We start from the raw sequence: 14,057 nt of genomic DNA, 5'->3' as shown, positions 1-14,057 counted from the left end.
GCTATCATAGATGTCTTAGCAACACCAAGCACGTGGTCCCATATGCACCGGGGTTGCCTCTGTTGGAAACACTCAGGACAGGTGGGCCCACATTGACAACTGAACTTGCAGCATGGCACGCTGCAGGTCTACACACACTGGGGGATTTGTACAGGGATGGCACCTTGGCCACATATGAGATGTTGATGGAGGAGAATCACCTATTACTGGGTCAATTTTTACTTCACAAATCCTTGCTTGTCACACTAGGGGATCACTGGGTAGACCTGACTAACGAACTGCCCATTCATCTCACTATCCAATATTTACATGTAATTGGTAGGCGTAGACTCCTTCAATGGTGGTTTGCTGACTCGTTTCTACCCTACACCCTGCCACAGCTTCTCCCTCTATATCAATGCTTGGAAGCTGACTTAGCATGCCCCTGCGCCAATAGGGGAAAAGTCTCTTTACTTGAGGGCCCAAAGCAGCACCCGATTTAATCTTACTCAGCTCTGCATAGTAGATAGGCCTTATCTTACACATGCCAACGTGAACCAGTTTTATCACAGAGTGGATGCAGCCTGCCCACGTTGTACCCTCATTGATGCTTTCTTGCTACACATGCTGTGGGCCTGCCCCAGTTTACCTAACTACTGGACAAGTACCACCTCCAGTTCATCTGCATGCATTGAGCGCGTGAATCTGAACAAGTGGAAAATATGTCTCCTGGGGTTGTGTATTAGACACAAGAAACACAGGGTGACCTCCTGCTTTTTAGAATTGGGCTTTATAGTGGCCAAGTGGCTTATTACATACAACCAAATCAAACTCTAGGAAGAAAGCCTATGACTTAAAAAGAGCAATAGAATACAACACAAGGCCTTCAACAAATCTTCAACAGATTATCTAGGTTATCTAAAAGCATCGAATTGTACCAAATGGTTTACTGGTTATTTATCCTTTGAGAACATAAAAAGGAGAATTGATTGAACCATTTTGGAGCTTTGTAATCTTAATGAGACTGGAAGATTTCTGAGGTCCTCCTAGGACAAAACTTCTAAATCAACTCAGTTAGAAATATGTGTTACTTCAACGGTGATTTACACAATAGACCGATTTCTAGAGCCGTGCTTATTGTACCAGAGAGTCTGCAATAAACAACCATTTAAAGTGCTCCTTTGGATTTCCTAAAAGACTTTATCAAGGGTTCTGTCTGGAGAAGAGTGGGATGTTGCTGCAAATGTTGCCTCTGGCTAAATATTAAGTGTCAACAGGAAATGATCTTCTCTCAGAGGCGCAACTGGAGCCAAATTTCGGAGGGGGCTAAGAAAAACTTTCGGGGGGAGGTGGAGGAGGGCTAATTCTTCCAGGAATAGGCAGAGTGGAGATGCAGGGGCTCTAAGAAGGGGGAAAAACAACAAAGCCTTATTAACATGCAAATGGTCTTTTAAAGACCTGTGAAGTACTCGGGTGCGGCTGTGTGTGCCCGAGAAGCTGTCTCAGCCTGGGCTGCCACACACGACTGGGGCGAAGGGTTGCGGGGGTTAGAGGGGTCTGCTGAAGCCCTTTGAGCCCAATGGGTGTTGAGTGCCTGTCTTCTCTAGATGTGTTTAACCCTTTGGCCGCAGGGCTAATTCCCCCGCTGTGCTGGGGGTTAGGGGGGCGCGCACAGCGCCCCGGTGCTCGTGACAAGCTCAGCTCGTCATGAGCCACGGTGGCCGTGTGCTCACAACGAGCTGAGCTCGTCACGGTCACGCCCGTTTTCATAGAACGTTCAGCACAGTGGGGGAATTAGCCCCGAGTAGGAACGTTCGGACCGTTATGACGAGCTCAGCTCATCATGACCACACGAGCACTGTGGCTCACGATGAGCTGAGCTCGTCATGAGCATCCAACGGGTTAAATCATATAGAAATGCATTCAAGTGGGAACCGACAAGAGGAACGAAGACCGATAGATTTAGCAAACCATGTATCTTCCTTAAACGAGGCTGCTACGCACTGGTTAGAGGTATCGTGATTGGTTAGCAGTCAGATACAAATTCAGCTCTACCAAATGAATGAAATGAAATTTGCTACCATTCAGCGTGTACGACATACACCTTTTGAACTTTGAACTGCAGCTGAGCTGCATTCATCATAACACCAACCCTACCTGAGTGGTGGCCTCTTGATTTCTTAATTGCTATACTAAAACAAGCATTTACAATGCAATGGTCTCGGCATCATTAAAGGTAGAGCTATTGGCATTGCTCATGACATTTTTTTTTCTTTAAATCATAAATAAATGGCATTGTCATTTACATTGTCAATACACACCACTCTGCACTCAACTGCACTCACCTGCACTGCACTCAACTGCACTCACCAGCACTGCACTGCACTCACCTGCACTGCACTCAACTGCACTCACCTGCACTGCACTGCACTCAACTGCACTCACCTGCACTGCACTCACCTGCACTGCACTGCACTCACCTGCACTGCACTGCACTCACCTGCACTGCACTCACCTGCACTGCACTCACCTGCACTGCACTCACCTGCACTGCACTCACCTGCACTCACCTGCACTGCACTCACCTGCACTGCACTATACTCACCTGCACTGCACTCACCTGCACTGCACTCACCTGCACTCACCTGCACTGCACTCACCTGCACTGCACTCACGTGCACTGCACTCACCTGCACTGCACTGCACTCACCTGCACTGCACTCACCTGCACTGCACTCACCTGCACTGCACTCACCTGCACTGCACTGCACTCACCTGCACTGCACTCACATGCACTGCACTGCACTCACCTGCACTGCACTCACCTGCACTGCACTGCACTCACCTGCACTGCACTCACCTGCACTGCACTGCACTGCACTCACCTGCACTGCACTGCACTCACCTGCACTGCACTGCACTCACCTGCACTGCACTGCACTCACCTGCACTGCACTCGCCTGCACTGCACTCGCCTGCACTGCACGCACTGCACTCGCCTGCACTGCACTGCACTCACCTGCACTGCACTGCACTCACCTGCACTGCACTGTACTCACCTGCACTACACTCACCTGCACTGCACTACACTCACCTGCACTGCACTGCACTGCACTCACCTGCACTGCACTCACCTGCACTGCACTGCACACACCTGCACTGCACACACCTGCACTGCACTCACCTGCACTGCACTCCCCTGCACTGCACTCACCTGCACTGCACTGCACTCACCTGCACTGCACTCACCTGCACTGCACTCACCTGCACTGCACTCACCTGCACTGCACTCACCTGCACTGCACTCAACTGCACTGCACTGCACTCACCTGCACTGCACTGCACTCACCTGCACTCCACTGCACTCACCTGCACTGCACTCGCCTGCACTGCACTCGCCTGCACTGCACTCGCCTGCACTGCACTCACCTGCACTGCACTCACCTGCACTGCACTCACCTGCACTGCACTCACCTGCACTGCACTCACCTGCACTGCACTCACCTGCACTCCAATGCACTGGCATGCACTCCACTGCACTCACCTGCACTGCACTCGCCTGCACTCCACTGCACTGCACTGCACTCACCTGCACTGCACTCACCTGCACTGCACTGCACTCACCTGCACTGCACTCACCTGCACTGCACTGCACTCACCTGCACTGCACTCACCTGCACTGCACTGCACTCACCTGCACTGCACTCACCTGCACTGCACTGCACTGCACTCACCTGCACTGCACTCACCTGCACTGCACTGTACTCACCTGCACTACACTCACCTGCACTGCACTACACTCACCTGCACTGCACTCACCTGCACTGCACACACCTGCACTGCACACACCTGCACTGCACACACCTGCACTGCACACACCTGCACTGCACTCCCCTGCACTGCACTGCACTCACCTGCACTGCACTCACCTGCACTGCACTCACCTGCACTGCACTGCACTCACCTGCACTGCACTCACCTGCACTGCACTGCACTCACCTGCACTGCACTCACCTGCACTGCACTCACCTGCACTGCACTCCCCTGCACTGCACTCACCTGCACTGCACTCCCCTGCACTGCACTCACCTGCACTGCACTGCACTCACATGCACTGCACTCATCTGCACTGCACTCACCTGCACTGCACTGCACTCACCTGCACTGCACTCACCTGCACTGCACTCACCTGCACTGCACTCACCTGCACTCACCTGCACTCCACTGCACTGCACTCACCTGCACTGCACTCACCTGCACTGCACTCACCTGCACTGCACTCACCTGCACTGCACTCACCTGCACTGCACTCACCTGCACTGCACTCACCTGCACTGCACTCACCTGCACTGCACTCACCTGCACTCCAATGCACTGGCATGCACTCCAATGCACTGGCATGCACTCAACTGCACTGGCATGCACTCCACTGCACTGCACTCACCTGCACTGCACTCACCTGCACTGCACTCACCTGCACTGCACTCACCTGCACTGCACTGCACTCACCTACACTGCACTCACCTGCACTGCACTGACCTGCACTGCACTGACCTGCACTGCACTGACCTGCACTGACCTGCACTGCACTCACCTGCACTGCACTCACCTGCACTGCACTCACCTGCACTGCACTCACCTGCACTGCACTCCACTCGCCTGCACTGCACGCACTGCACTCGCCTGCACTGCACTCACCTGCACTGCACTGCAGTCACCTGCACTGCACTGCACTGCACTCACCTGCACTGCACTGCACTCACCTGCACTGCACTCACCTGCACTGCACTCACCTGCACTGCACTGCACTCACCTGCACTCCACTGCACTCACCTGCACTGCACTCGCCTGCACTGCACTGCACATACCTGCACTGCACTGCACATACCTTTACTGCACTGCACATACCTTTACTGCACTGCACATACCTGCACTCACTACTCTGCACTCACTACTCTGCACTCACTACTCTGCACTCACTACTCTGCACTCACTACTCTGCACTCTGCACTCACTACTCTGCACTCACTACTCTGCACTCTGCACTCTGCACTCTGCACTCACTACTCTGCACTCACTACTCTGCACTCTGCACTCACTACTCTGCACTCACTACTCTGCACTCACTACTCTGCACTCACTACTCTGCACTCACTACTCTGCACTCACTACTCTGCACTCACTACTCTGCACTCACTACTCTGCACTCACTACTCTGCACTCTGCACTCACTACTCTGCACTCTGCACTCACTACTCTGCACTCTGCACTCACTACTCTGCACTCACTACTCACTACTCTGCACTCACTACTCACTACTCTGCACTCACTACTCACTACTCTGCACTCACTACTCACTACTCTGCACTCACTACTCACTACTCTGCACTCACTACTCTGCACTCACTACTCACTACTCTGCACTCTGCACTCACTACTCTGCACTCTGCACTCACTACTCTGCACTCACTACTCACTACTCTGCACTCACTACTCACTACTCTGCACTCACTACTCTGCACTCACTACTCTGCACTCACTACTCTGCACTCACTACTCTGCACTCACTACTCACTACTCTGCACTCACTACTCTGCACTCACTACTCTGCACTCACTACTCACTACTCTGCACTCACTACTCACTACTCTGCACTCACTACTCTGCACTCACTACTCTGCACTCACTACTCTGCACTCACTACTCTGCACTCACTACTCACTACTCTGCACTCACTACTCACTACTCTGCACTCACTACTCTGCACTCACTACTCTGCACTCACTACTCTGCACTCACTACTCTGCACTCACTACTCTGCACTCACTACTCTGCACTCACTACTCACTACTCTGCACTCTGCACTCACTACTCTGCACTCACTACTCACTACTCTGCACTCACTACTCACTACTCTGCACTCACTACTCACTACTCACTCACTACTCTGCGCACTCACTACTCTGCGCACTCACTACTCTGCGCACTCACTACTCTGCGCACTCACTACTCTGCGCACTCACTCCTCTGCACTCACTCCTCTGCACTCACTCCTCTGCACACTCTCTGCACACTCTCTCTGCCCACTTACTCTGCACTCACTACTCTGCACTCACTACTCTGCACTCACTACTCTGCACTCACTCACTACTCTGCACTCACTACTCTGCACTCACTACTCTGCACTCACTACTCTGTACTCACTACTCTGTACTCACTACTCTGCACTCTGCACACTCACTCTGCACTGTGCACACCACTGATATCATGGAATCTTCCACCACACTTTCTAAAACTCTATAGTCCGAAGCATAATAGGCACAGAACCAAAAGAAGGGTAGACATTGCTTAAAATAATCTTATTGTATTTATGAGAAGCAAAAGCGAGACTGTGAAATGAGCTGAATATCAGTTTGTTATGAATCAACAGAGTGGAGTTAGAGAACCAAGAAATAGTAATTTAGAATCCGGGTTAGAAGGAGTAGTAATCACAAGCTGAGGATCAACGGGCGCGAAACAGCGTGGTGGGCGCGCAGGAGACGCAGCGTGAGCGTGCACATCAGCTGAAGATCGCCGGAGAAGACACCGAGTCTGCCTGCTGCCGTGACTGACCCGCTGCAGAGGGAAAGAGCCCGGTGAGTGGGGGTAGAGGGGGGGGGGGCGGCAGAGAGGGAGTGGGCAGAGAGGGAGGGTGTGTGTGTGTGTGTGCGTGCGTGTGTCTGTCTGTGTGTGTCTGGTGTGTGCCTGCCTGCCTGCCTTTGTGTGTGCGCGTCCAGACCCTGGTCGGCTCGTGCACCGCTCTGTACTCCCTTGCGCGCTTACTAGGTGACAATAGTTCTCGTTGCCGAGACCTAAAAAGCAGCAACCCTGTTAAGGAAGAGGTGCTCCAATAACCACATCTCTTACAGGAGTACCAACACACAGACAGCAATTCATGAACAGTAAAAGATTCCAGTCATAGATTAAAATTGTGCATATTACTAAACAAAAAGCTGTTCATAAAGTTCTTCCCAAAATCTTGCAGTCGTATTTAAATCCCTGCCCTAACCTTTCATTGGGTAACTACAACCAAAACTGAAGTTGAAGTCCAAAAAGCAGTATGTGACCCATTGTTCATCATGAACAGCTTGCTGCAATCGAATATCATTAACTACTCTTGTAAGTGGCTAAATCCGAATCCAACTATCAAATAAAATGCGAGTGGAAGAGTCTCAGTAATAGTTATTTAAAAGGTCCAGCTTTTGCCACATTTAGCATTACCCCATTTAAATTCTATGTTTTAAAGGACCAGGCAGTCCTTCTTGACAGCTGCTGGAATCTGGAAAACGTATGCACTCTCTTCCACATGAGACGCCTCATGTGCGTTTGTGAAAGTTACCTCCTCCTCATTATTATGATAGAGGAAGGAAATTGGAATAGTGTGAATGTACCTTAATAAAGTAATATGGTTCAAAAGAACAAATTCAAATGTGTTTTATTTCAGATTGAATAAATCGCTCCTAATTATTACTTCCAACCCAGAAACTCAAGCAGCGCATGCATCACATGCTTTTTCGTCTGTATTGTTGCTTGTTATTTGGAGATTTTCTGGATGGATTTGAAAAGGGACCAATATATTAACAAGATGTTAGTCGACCTACTCTCTTCAAAGATCACTTCTTTGGAGTCTTGATTCTATTTTGTAGCATTGTTTACAAAGGGTTCATAAGTTAAACAAAGGAAATTGTTTTGTTGCAAATACCAACAAAAGATTTAATGTATTGGAATTATCAACAAATTTTTTCAGAATCGATACTAAAATAACTTAGTAATCCTAAGGTAAGTTGTCTACTTTACAAGGTTGTTGGAAGCAAGGATTTATCAGTGACTTGCAAACAGGGATCTGGAACTTTGGCAGATGATGAATGTTCTATGGACAACAGTGTAGTCAGTTTGGTATGTTTCTTCAGTATATTCTAGTGAGAGTAGAAATCTAGTATTAGAAATGTGAAGCAGATCAATAATGGTAGATCCCTACATCTACAGCCTCATTCCTACTGTTGACAGCAACCTAAGAATGTTCTAACACAGTAAAGAAATGCACTTATCATATCATGCTTATTTTTGTACACTGACAGATGTAGCGGTTGGGGCGTTCCTGTCTGATTCTGCGGTGCTCTTAAGGTGAGTTACTTGAGCACAATGTGTATTTGAGTTAATTCCAAATGAATGTAACAAGAAGGTTTGAAATACGACTGTGAATTCTATGATGTTTAAGCACCAAACTGAGAAATATTAAAATACTTTGTGCTTGGTGTAATAAGAATAGATGTAAAAGCCTTTTTATATCATAAAATAACACATACATGCATCCCTTAAGCAAATTGACCCAAACAGAATGTATGAGTCTCCTTTCCATTCTTGGCCACATAGATCGGGTGGTGGTGCTTAATTGGTTTACATATTTCTTCTGACTGAAGTTAAAGGAGCCCGTGAATTCATCAAAATCAGCTATCTGTGGGTGGACAATAGGGTCGGACCCATCTCCCAGCGGGCTTCCTTGTCATAGGGATCCAGTGGGAGATCTTTGTGGGCTGCAAAGCCTCTATTCATCAGTACACTGATGACACCTAAATGTTTCTTCAAACTTCATTTTCACCTGATGCCATCTGAAGAATAATGTCTGCCACATTGAGGTCAGGTTGAAAGTGACTATTTAAACATTTAACCCATTTACGCAGTATATCAGTTTATTGCTTTTAGGAAATAAGCACAGCTGTCTATCTTACAGAAAAAGAGGTTGTATCAACAGTGATAGAATCTGTTTGCATGTCGTTTGACCCAGCTAAAGTACAATCTAAGTATATTAGTCAGTCATATGCATTTTCTCCAGGTGGAAACCAATCCTAAAAGATGAGCAGAATCTCCTATTAGAGGACACTTTTTCTCACTCAGTTGACAAGTTATGCCTGTAAGCTTTCTCGAGGCTTCGGAGTCCAAATTTAGGGGCCCATTAGGATGGTGGGCGGATCGCCCCCTCCGGGCCGGCGGTAGTCACCGCCAGCGGGGGCGGTCCACCCGCCATCCACACAGCAAAGACCCCCCGCCATATCATGATGGCTGGGGGGTCCACGGCGGACAGAAAGACCGTCTGCTGCTTTTCCGCCGGTCGACTCGTCGACCGGCGGAAAAAGTGCCTGCATATGGTGGCGGTGTCTGAGAGACACCGCCATCCATATTACAATGGCCTTTCCACAGCACACGCTCTTTGCTTTTGGGGCCTGTTTCGTGCCCCCAGCGTAAAGGGGTGGTAGGGGGTGCACATGGGGTGTACCTATAGTACCCCCCCTCATTGCCATGCACTACGTGGCAGGCACCACGTGGTGCCCGCCAGGTAGTGCATGGCAGTGCCGTGCACAGTCCTTTTCCTTTGCGGTCGGTTCTGCAGCCAGCAGATCCACCCGCAATGGAAAAGGTACAGGATGCGCCTGCCAGTGTGGTGGGCACATCCTAATGTGCATGGCGGGACCGCCGCAGCATCAGCGGGCAGTCCCACGCTCCGTTACGGTGCCATCGTAATAGGCCCCTTAGTGATGTCAATAATATTTGTAGATCGGTTCACACTTGCAAAAGTTGCCCGTGGTACTGAGTCTAATGTGAAATAGAGATTCGTCTCACTGAAGAAAAGTGTGATTATAATGTATTATTTGGCCATCAAGTCAGTCAAGAGAACTAGTTCATTGTATGTAATATGATCCTTATAACCCTCAGTCCTTAGAAATTGAATTACACTCAGCTATGCAAGCCAGCTGGGATTTCTTCACTTCGTTAGAGTACTGAAACCGTACCTGATCACATGGGGCTGAATTATACAAAATGCACCGGGGTGCACAAAAGTTATATGTACCCTCTCTTTGTATCACTAAGGCAATTTGGTATTACAGCAGGGACCGCAAATGCCTGTGCTGTCCCTGCTGAAATATAGATAACACTGGTGCACATTTAGCCCAGCGTTGGACAGTGTGCCCTATTTGTAATACAGGCTGAGTGGAATTATTTTATACACAAATTAGACTTGAAGAAAACAATGCTATACAATCTAGCTGGAAATTATGCAGTTTATTACACAAAATATTTTCAATATTATATGGCCCTAAATGCTTATGCAGTTTTCATTAATTGTGACTTCAATATTACTTGCAAAACATACACAGTCTAAAAGGTTGTGTTGCTTTTACGAGGTCACTCATACCAATAAAGACACCATGCATGTCACCTTTAGAAGTGCTTGCATTTTTAATATGTCTATATAGTCAAGGGTAGGGTGGGGTGATTTTTAGACTTTGTTCAATCGTCCAAAGTTTCCAAATTTCACAGGACCATGGGACATATAGTAAAAAAATACCAGTACGTCCCATGACCTCGTGGGCCAGTGACATTGCTTGAGCAGGAAATCAAGGGGTGAAAGCTCCACCCGCCTGTGATCCCTGGTAACAGATGCTGATTGGGTTGCAGAAGGGGCAGAGAGCTGGCCAGACAATGTCAGCTGGTATCCTGGGCATGGATAAAGAAGGCCAGCTGTCTGGTAAACTTGCTGAACTGAGGATAGGGGGCTCTAGAAGAGTAGCAGGTCAATGACTGCTGAGTGATACCAGCCTCTCCACCGCTCTGAGTTGGCACTCCTCAAAGCAAGTACCATTATAGAGTGTCAAAAAGGGACACTTGCATTGATCCTCATTTTTATTCAAATTTCAGGAGTTATACACTTCATGAAGATCCAGAAAATATTTCATTTTTTCTAGCCAATATAGAACCATACTCCTGGATAAAGGAAGAGAGAAATAGCAAATAATAAACCAATTGGCATGTTATAGAGGTTATCACATGAAACACACAAGGATAGATTGAAAGGGATCCTTAACTTGGCAGCAATTATCAAATTCCAACTGGTAATGCACGGATGAAAGTCAAGATCTTAATTCACATGGACATTGCAAATTGAGGCATACATAGAATCAATCTGTGTTCTAAAAAGCATCTTCACTTAAAAAATAATGTAAACCTATCAATAACATATGTGTGCTCTGATTAAAAGTCTGCTTATGGTCATAAAGGTTATCAATATCTAGCAACTATCATTTCTGAAGCCAATTTTTTGTTTTAATATTAATGATTTTATTCCACCTCAGAACTTATATGTGTTAACATAAATTGTGTTTACTTTGTACACAGGACCAGAGCAGTGGTGGCTGTTGAAGCATCTCTAAACCTTTCAAGTTCAGTAAATCGTACAAATTTCAATTGTATCGAGAATGGGCGGCCCGCAGTTTGTCTGAATATCACTCTTTGCTTCAGTTTTAAAGCACAAGCCATCCCTGGTTATATAGGTATGCTGAAATGGTTATTTCATATTTGTTGCAATTGTGTAATATGCTGTTATGTCACAGTTCTTCAAACATCTGACAGCTTTATAACTAGGTCTGGTCACTGCCTCATTTAATTCCATCAAAGACCCTTCCTTAGAGCCGTAGAATTGTGTCTATGCACTAGGAGGGCTGCGTTTCAATGAGCCAGTGAAGCCAGTCTACAAGAACTGAGTTGCCTCCTTTCCACGACCAATGCACAAAGTGAAGAAAAGTGTGTATATGTTTGTTAGATTTACTTTGATTAACTTTATGCCTTAGAGCTGTAGTTTTGATGAGTCGGGTAGGCATCTGTCTTTCAGTCATGTTTTTTTTATGTGGAAACCTGCTTAGATTTAGTATTTCCATTCTGCTGCCCTGCCTTTGTCATATTTCTCTATTACGTCCTTCTTTAATCAATTATTTCCTTTTCTATCTTTTCCTTTGTATGTCATGCAAGTATATACGTTTAGCATTGATTCTTGTACTTGTAACAAACATACTGATTATGACTTGCAACATACTGGGGCAACAGTAAAAATCCATTTGATTTTACCTGTACCGCCAGATAAGCCGCCTAACTACCTACCGTGCAATTATGGGATGAACCCAATCAGATGAAAAATGAGGACGCAGGACTGATTTTTCCAGTTGTAAAACCACACAAAATTCACCATCCAATGGGGTTTTACAGCATATATTCGCACCTGTTCTGAGCAGGTGGTAAATGTATGTGCGGGCTTTTGGGTGCGATTGGAGGTGGAGGGAAGGAGATGGGGACGTATTGAAGAGTGAGCTTTTTTCTAGCAATGGTTACATTGTCTTTTAAAATAAGTCATTTATCACAACGCTACAGTGGGGCTAATCGATGTATCCTAAACTGTAACCTATATGAAATTGTCACTTAGAGCTTTGGTCTACATATCACTCGAACGTGATGATTGGTGAGCGACTCACACTAGGTAGCAGCATTGCTCCTTCAGCTTGTCACTTAAAATGTGTTGGCATTGACCACAGGATCGTTGTCATACTGTCTGTACATGACATCAAGTACTGCAAACACAAATTTAACAAATCCGTCTGTTAGCCTCCAGTTCTTTTCTTAAAAACAGTTTGATGTGGTGTTTTGGTTGGTCATTATATTAAACTTGCAGAAGGAGGTTTTGAGAAGTTTCCTTCTCTCGTGAAGTCAGGCAGGGCACACATAAACATGCCCCAGTGTTTCACTGTGGTATGGGCAGAATCAGCAGGTTGCTTTGCCTCTAGCATAGCATACTTCCACTTGTAAATGATTTCGCATATATCGAAGACCCCGGGGTGGACACATGGAAATATAAATTTGGTTTCCAAAGATATGGACAGCTTTAGGTATTCCTGCTGTGTCCGTTTTTCATAGGTTTCCACTATGAACGGATTGTGCTGGTTTATCCGCATGGTTTGTAAGTTGGTGACTCTAGAGTTACACTTTGTCTTTTTGAGGAGAGATTTCAAACTTTTGCAATCGATATTGTGGTTCCAATGTGGATGCATCTGTAGATTATAAAGTGTTGCTTGAATGGCTAAGGTCCAAGGGTTGGACTTGGAATGAGCAAGTTCTTGCCAGAAATGGGATTTGATGGTGCCATTTTTTGCTTTGTTTATTTAACCCAAAGTTTTAGTTGCGTGGCATTTTGGGCCATTGATTGCTCCTTGCGTGCTAGACAAACCTGCGCTTCTCTTGCAGAATTGGGAAGTTTAAAGATGGATTTGTACTGCCTGGACTGTGCTTGATTGAAATACACTACTTAATGGGTTTAAAAGGGTTGGTGGCATTCCATTTGGGGCCTATTTATAGTTGTCTCTTATTCACTATCGGGGAAGATGTTCTCCTTGAGGTGTCATTGATTGCATACACAGAGGTTACATATTCCTCTGACACTGACGCTATTAGGTGTTTTACTGTTTGGGAGTTGGTTGGTGCCCTCAGTTTGTTTTATCTCCAAAATGTGCTAGAATTGCCAGGAGGCATGCTTTTACGTAAGAAACCCCAGAGTCTTTCCTTTTTCGTTCTTTTAACCTCTCATACAAGTTTCTTATAAAGTGTCTGCTGCTTGGTCTTCTCGCTTTTTCTTTGTTTCACCTCACTAGTCTGGCCAGGGTGTGGATTTTCTTTTTCTTTTTATGGAGGGCAACAGTATATCACATTTAGGCACCTTAAGGAGAGATTTGTTCAATATTGTTTAAAATGGTCCTTGGCCAGTTGGCCAACAAGTGGCCTCATTGCTTCAGTCCATGTTATGTGGCTACAAGGACCGTTGTATGCGTCCTAGTATTAAAGAAATCAGTGCAGTCACCTTGAAACGTATCCATCCAATCCAAAATTATCCTTTCTATTTTAATGACCATGTTACTCACATTGCCCTTGGATCCACAGTTACCTTCCTTATAGATTTAGACTTTGTTAGGTTGTATTTGTCGATGCTGAAGACTATTTTCTGTGGAAACTAATAATTTTCCTGGCAATGTTCTGTTTTGAATTTCTTAATATGGTTAAAAAGATGAAGGAAATGTATTGTGCCATCTAGCCCAGTGTTCCATTTAGAGGCCACATGTATGAACCGTGATGGTTGGGCAGATTTACTAGGCCCATTTATTGCTCCTAGGCCCATCAAACATTTATTCTGACCTAGAGATTTTATGCTGATTTCTGGTGGGGTA

At 46.5% G+C, this 14,057-nt stretch overlaps 1 protein-coding gene across 2 annotated transcripts in view; it reads left to right on the top strand.

Moving 5' to 3' along the window:
- ITGA4 (integrin subunit alpha 4) overlaps positions 1 to 14,057 on the top strand; it is a 628,337-nt gene that overhangs the window by 395,765 nt on the left and 218,515 nt on the right. For both annotated transcript variants that reach the window (XM_078681473.1, XM_078681474.1), the window contains 2 exons: positions 8,097 to 8,142; positions 11,191 to 11,345. In XM_078681473.1, the coding sequence (XP_078537599.1) occupies positions 8,097 to 8,142; positions 11,191 to 11,345 (201 nt within the window). The remainder of the gene's footprint in view (positions 1 to 8,096; positions 8,143 to 11,190; positions 11,346 to 14,057) is intronic.

The sequence above is a fragment of the Lissotriton helveticus genome, chromosome 3_1 (genome assembly GCF_964261635.1).
Source record: "Lissotriton helveticus chromosome 3_1, aLisHel1.1, whole genome shotgun sequence".
In the NCBI taxonomy this organism is placed as follows: Eukaryota; Metazoa; Chordata; class Amphibia; order Caudata; family Salamandridae; genus Lissotriton; species Lissotriton helveticus.
Note: the sequence above shows the minus strand (reverse complement) of the source record. Positions and strands in the feature narration are given on the sequence as shown.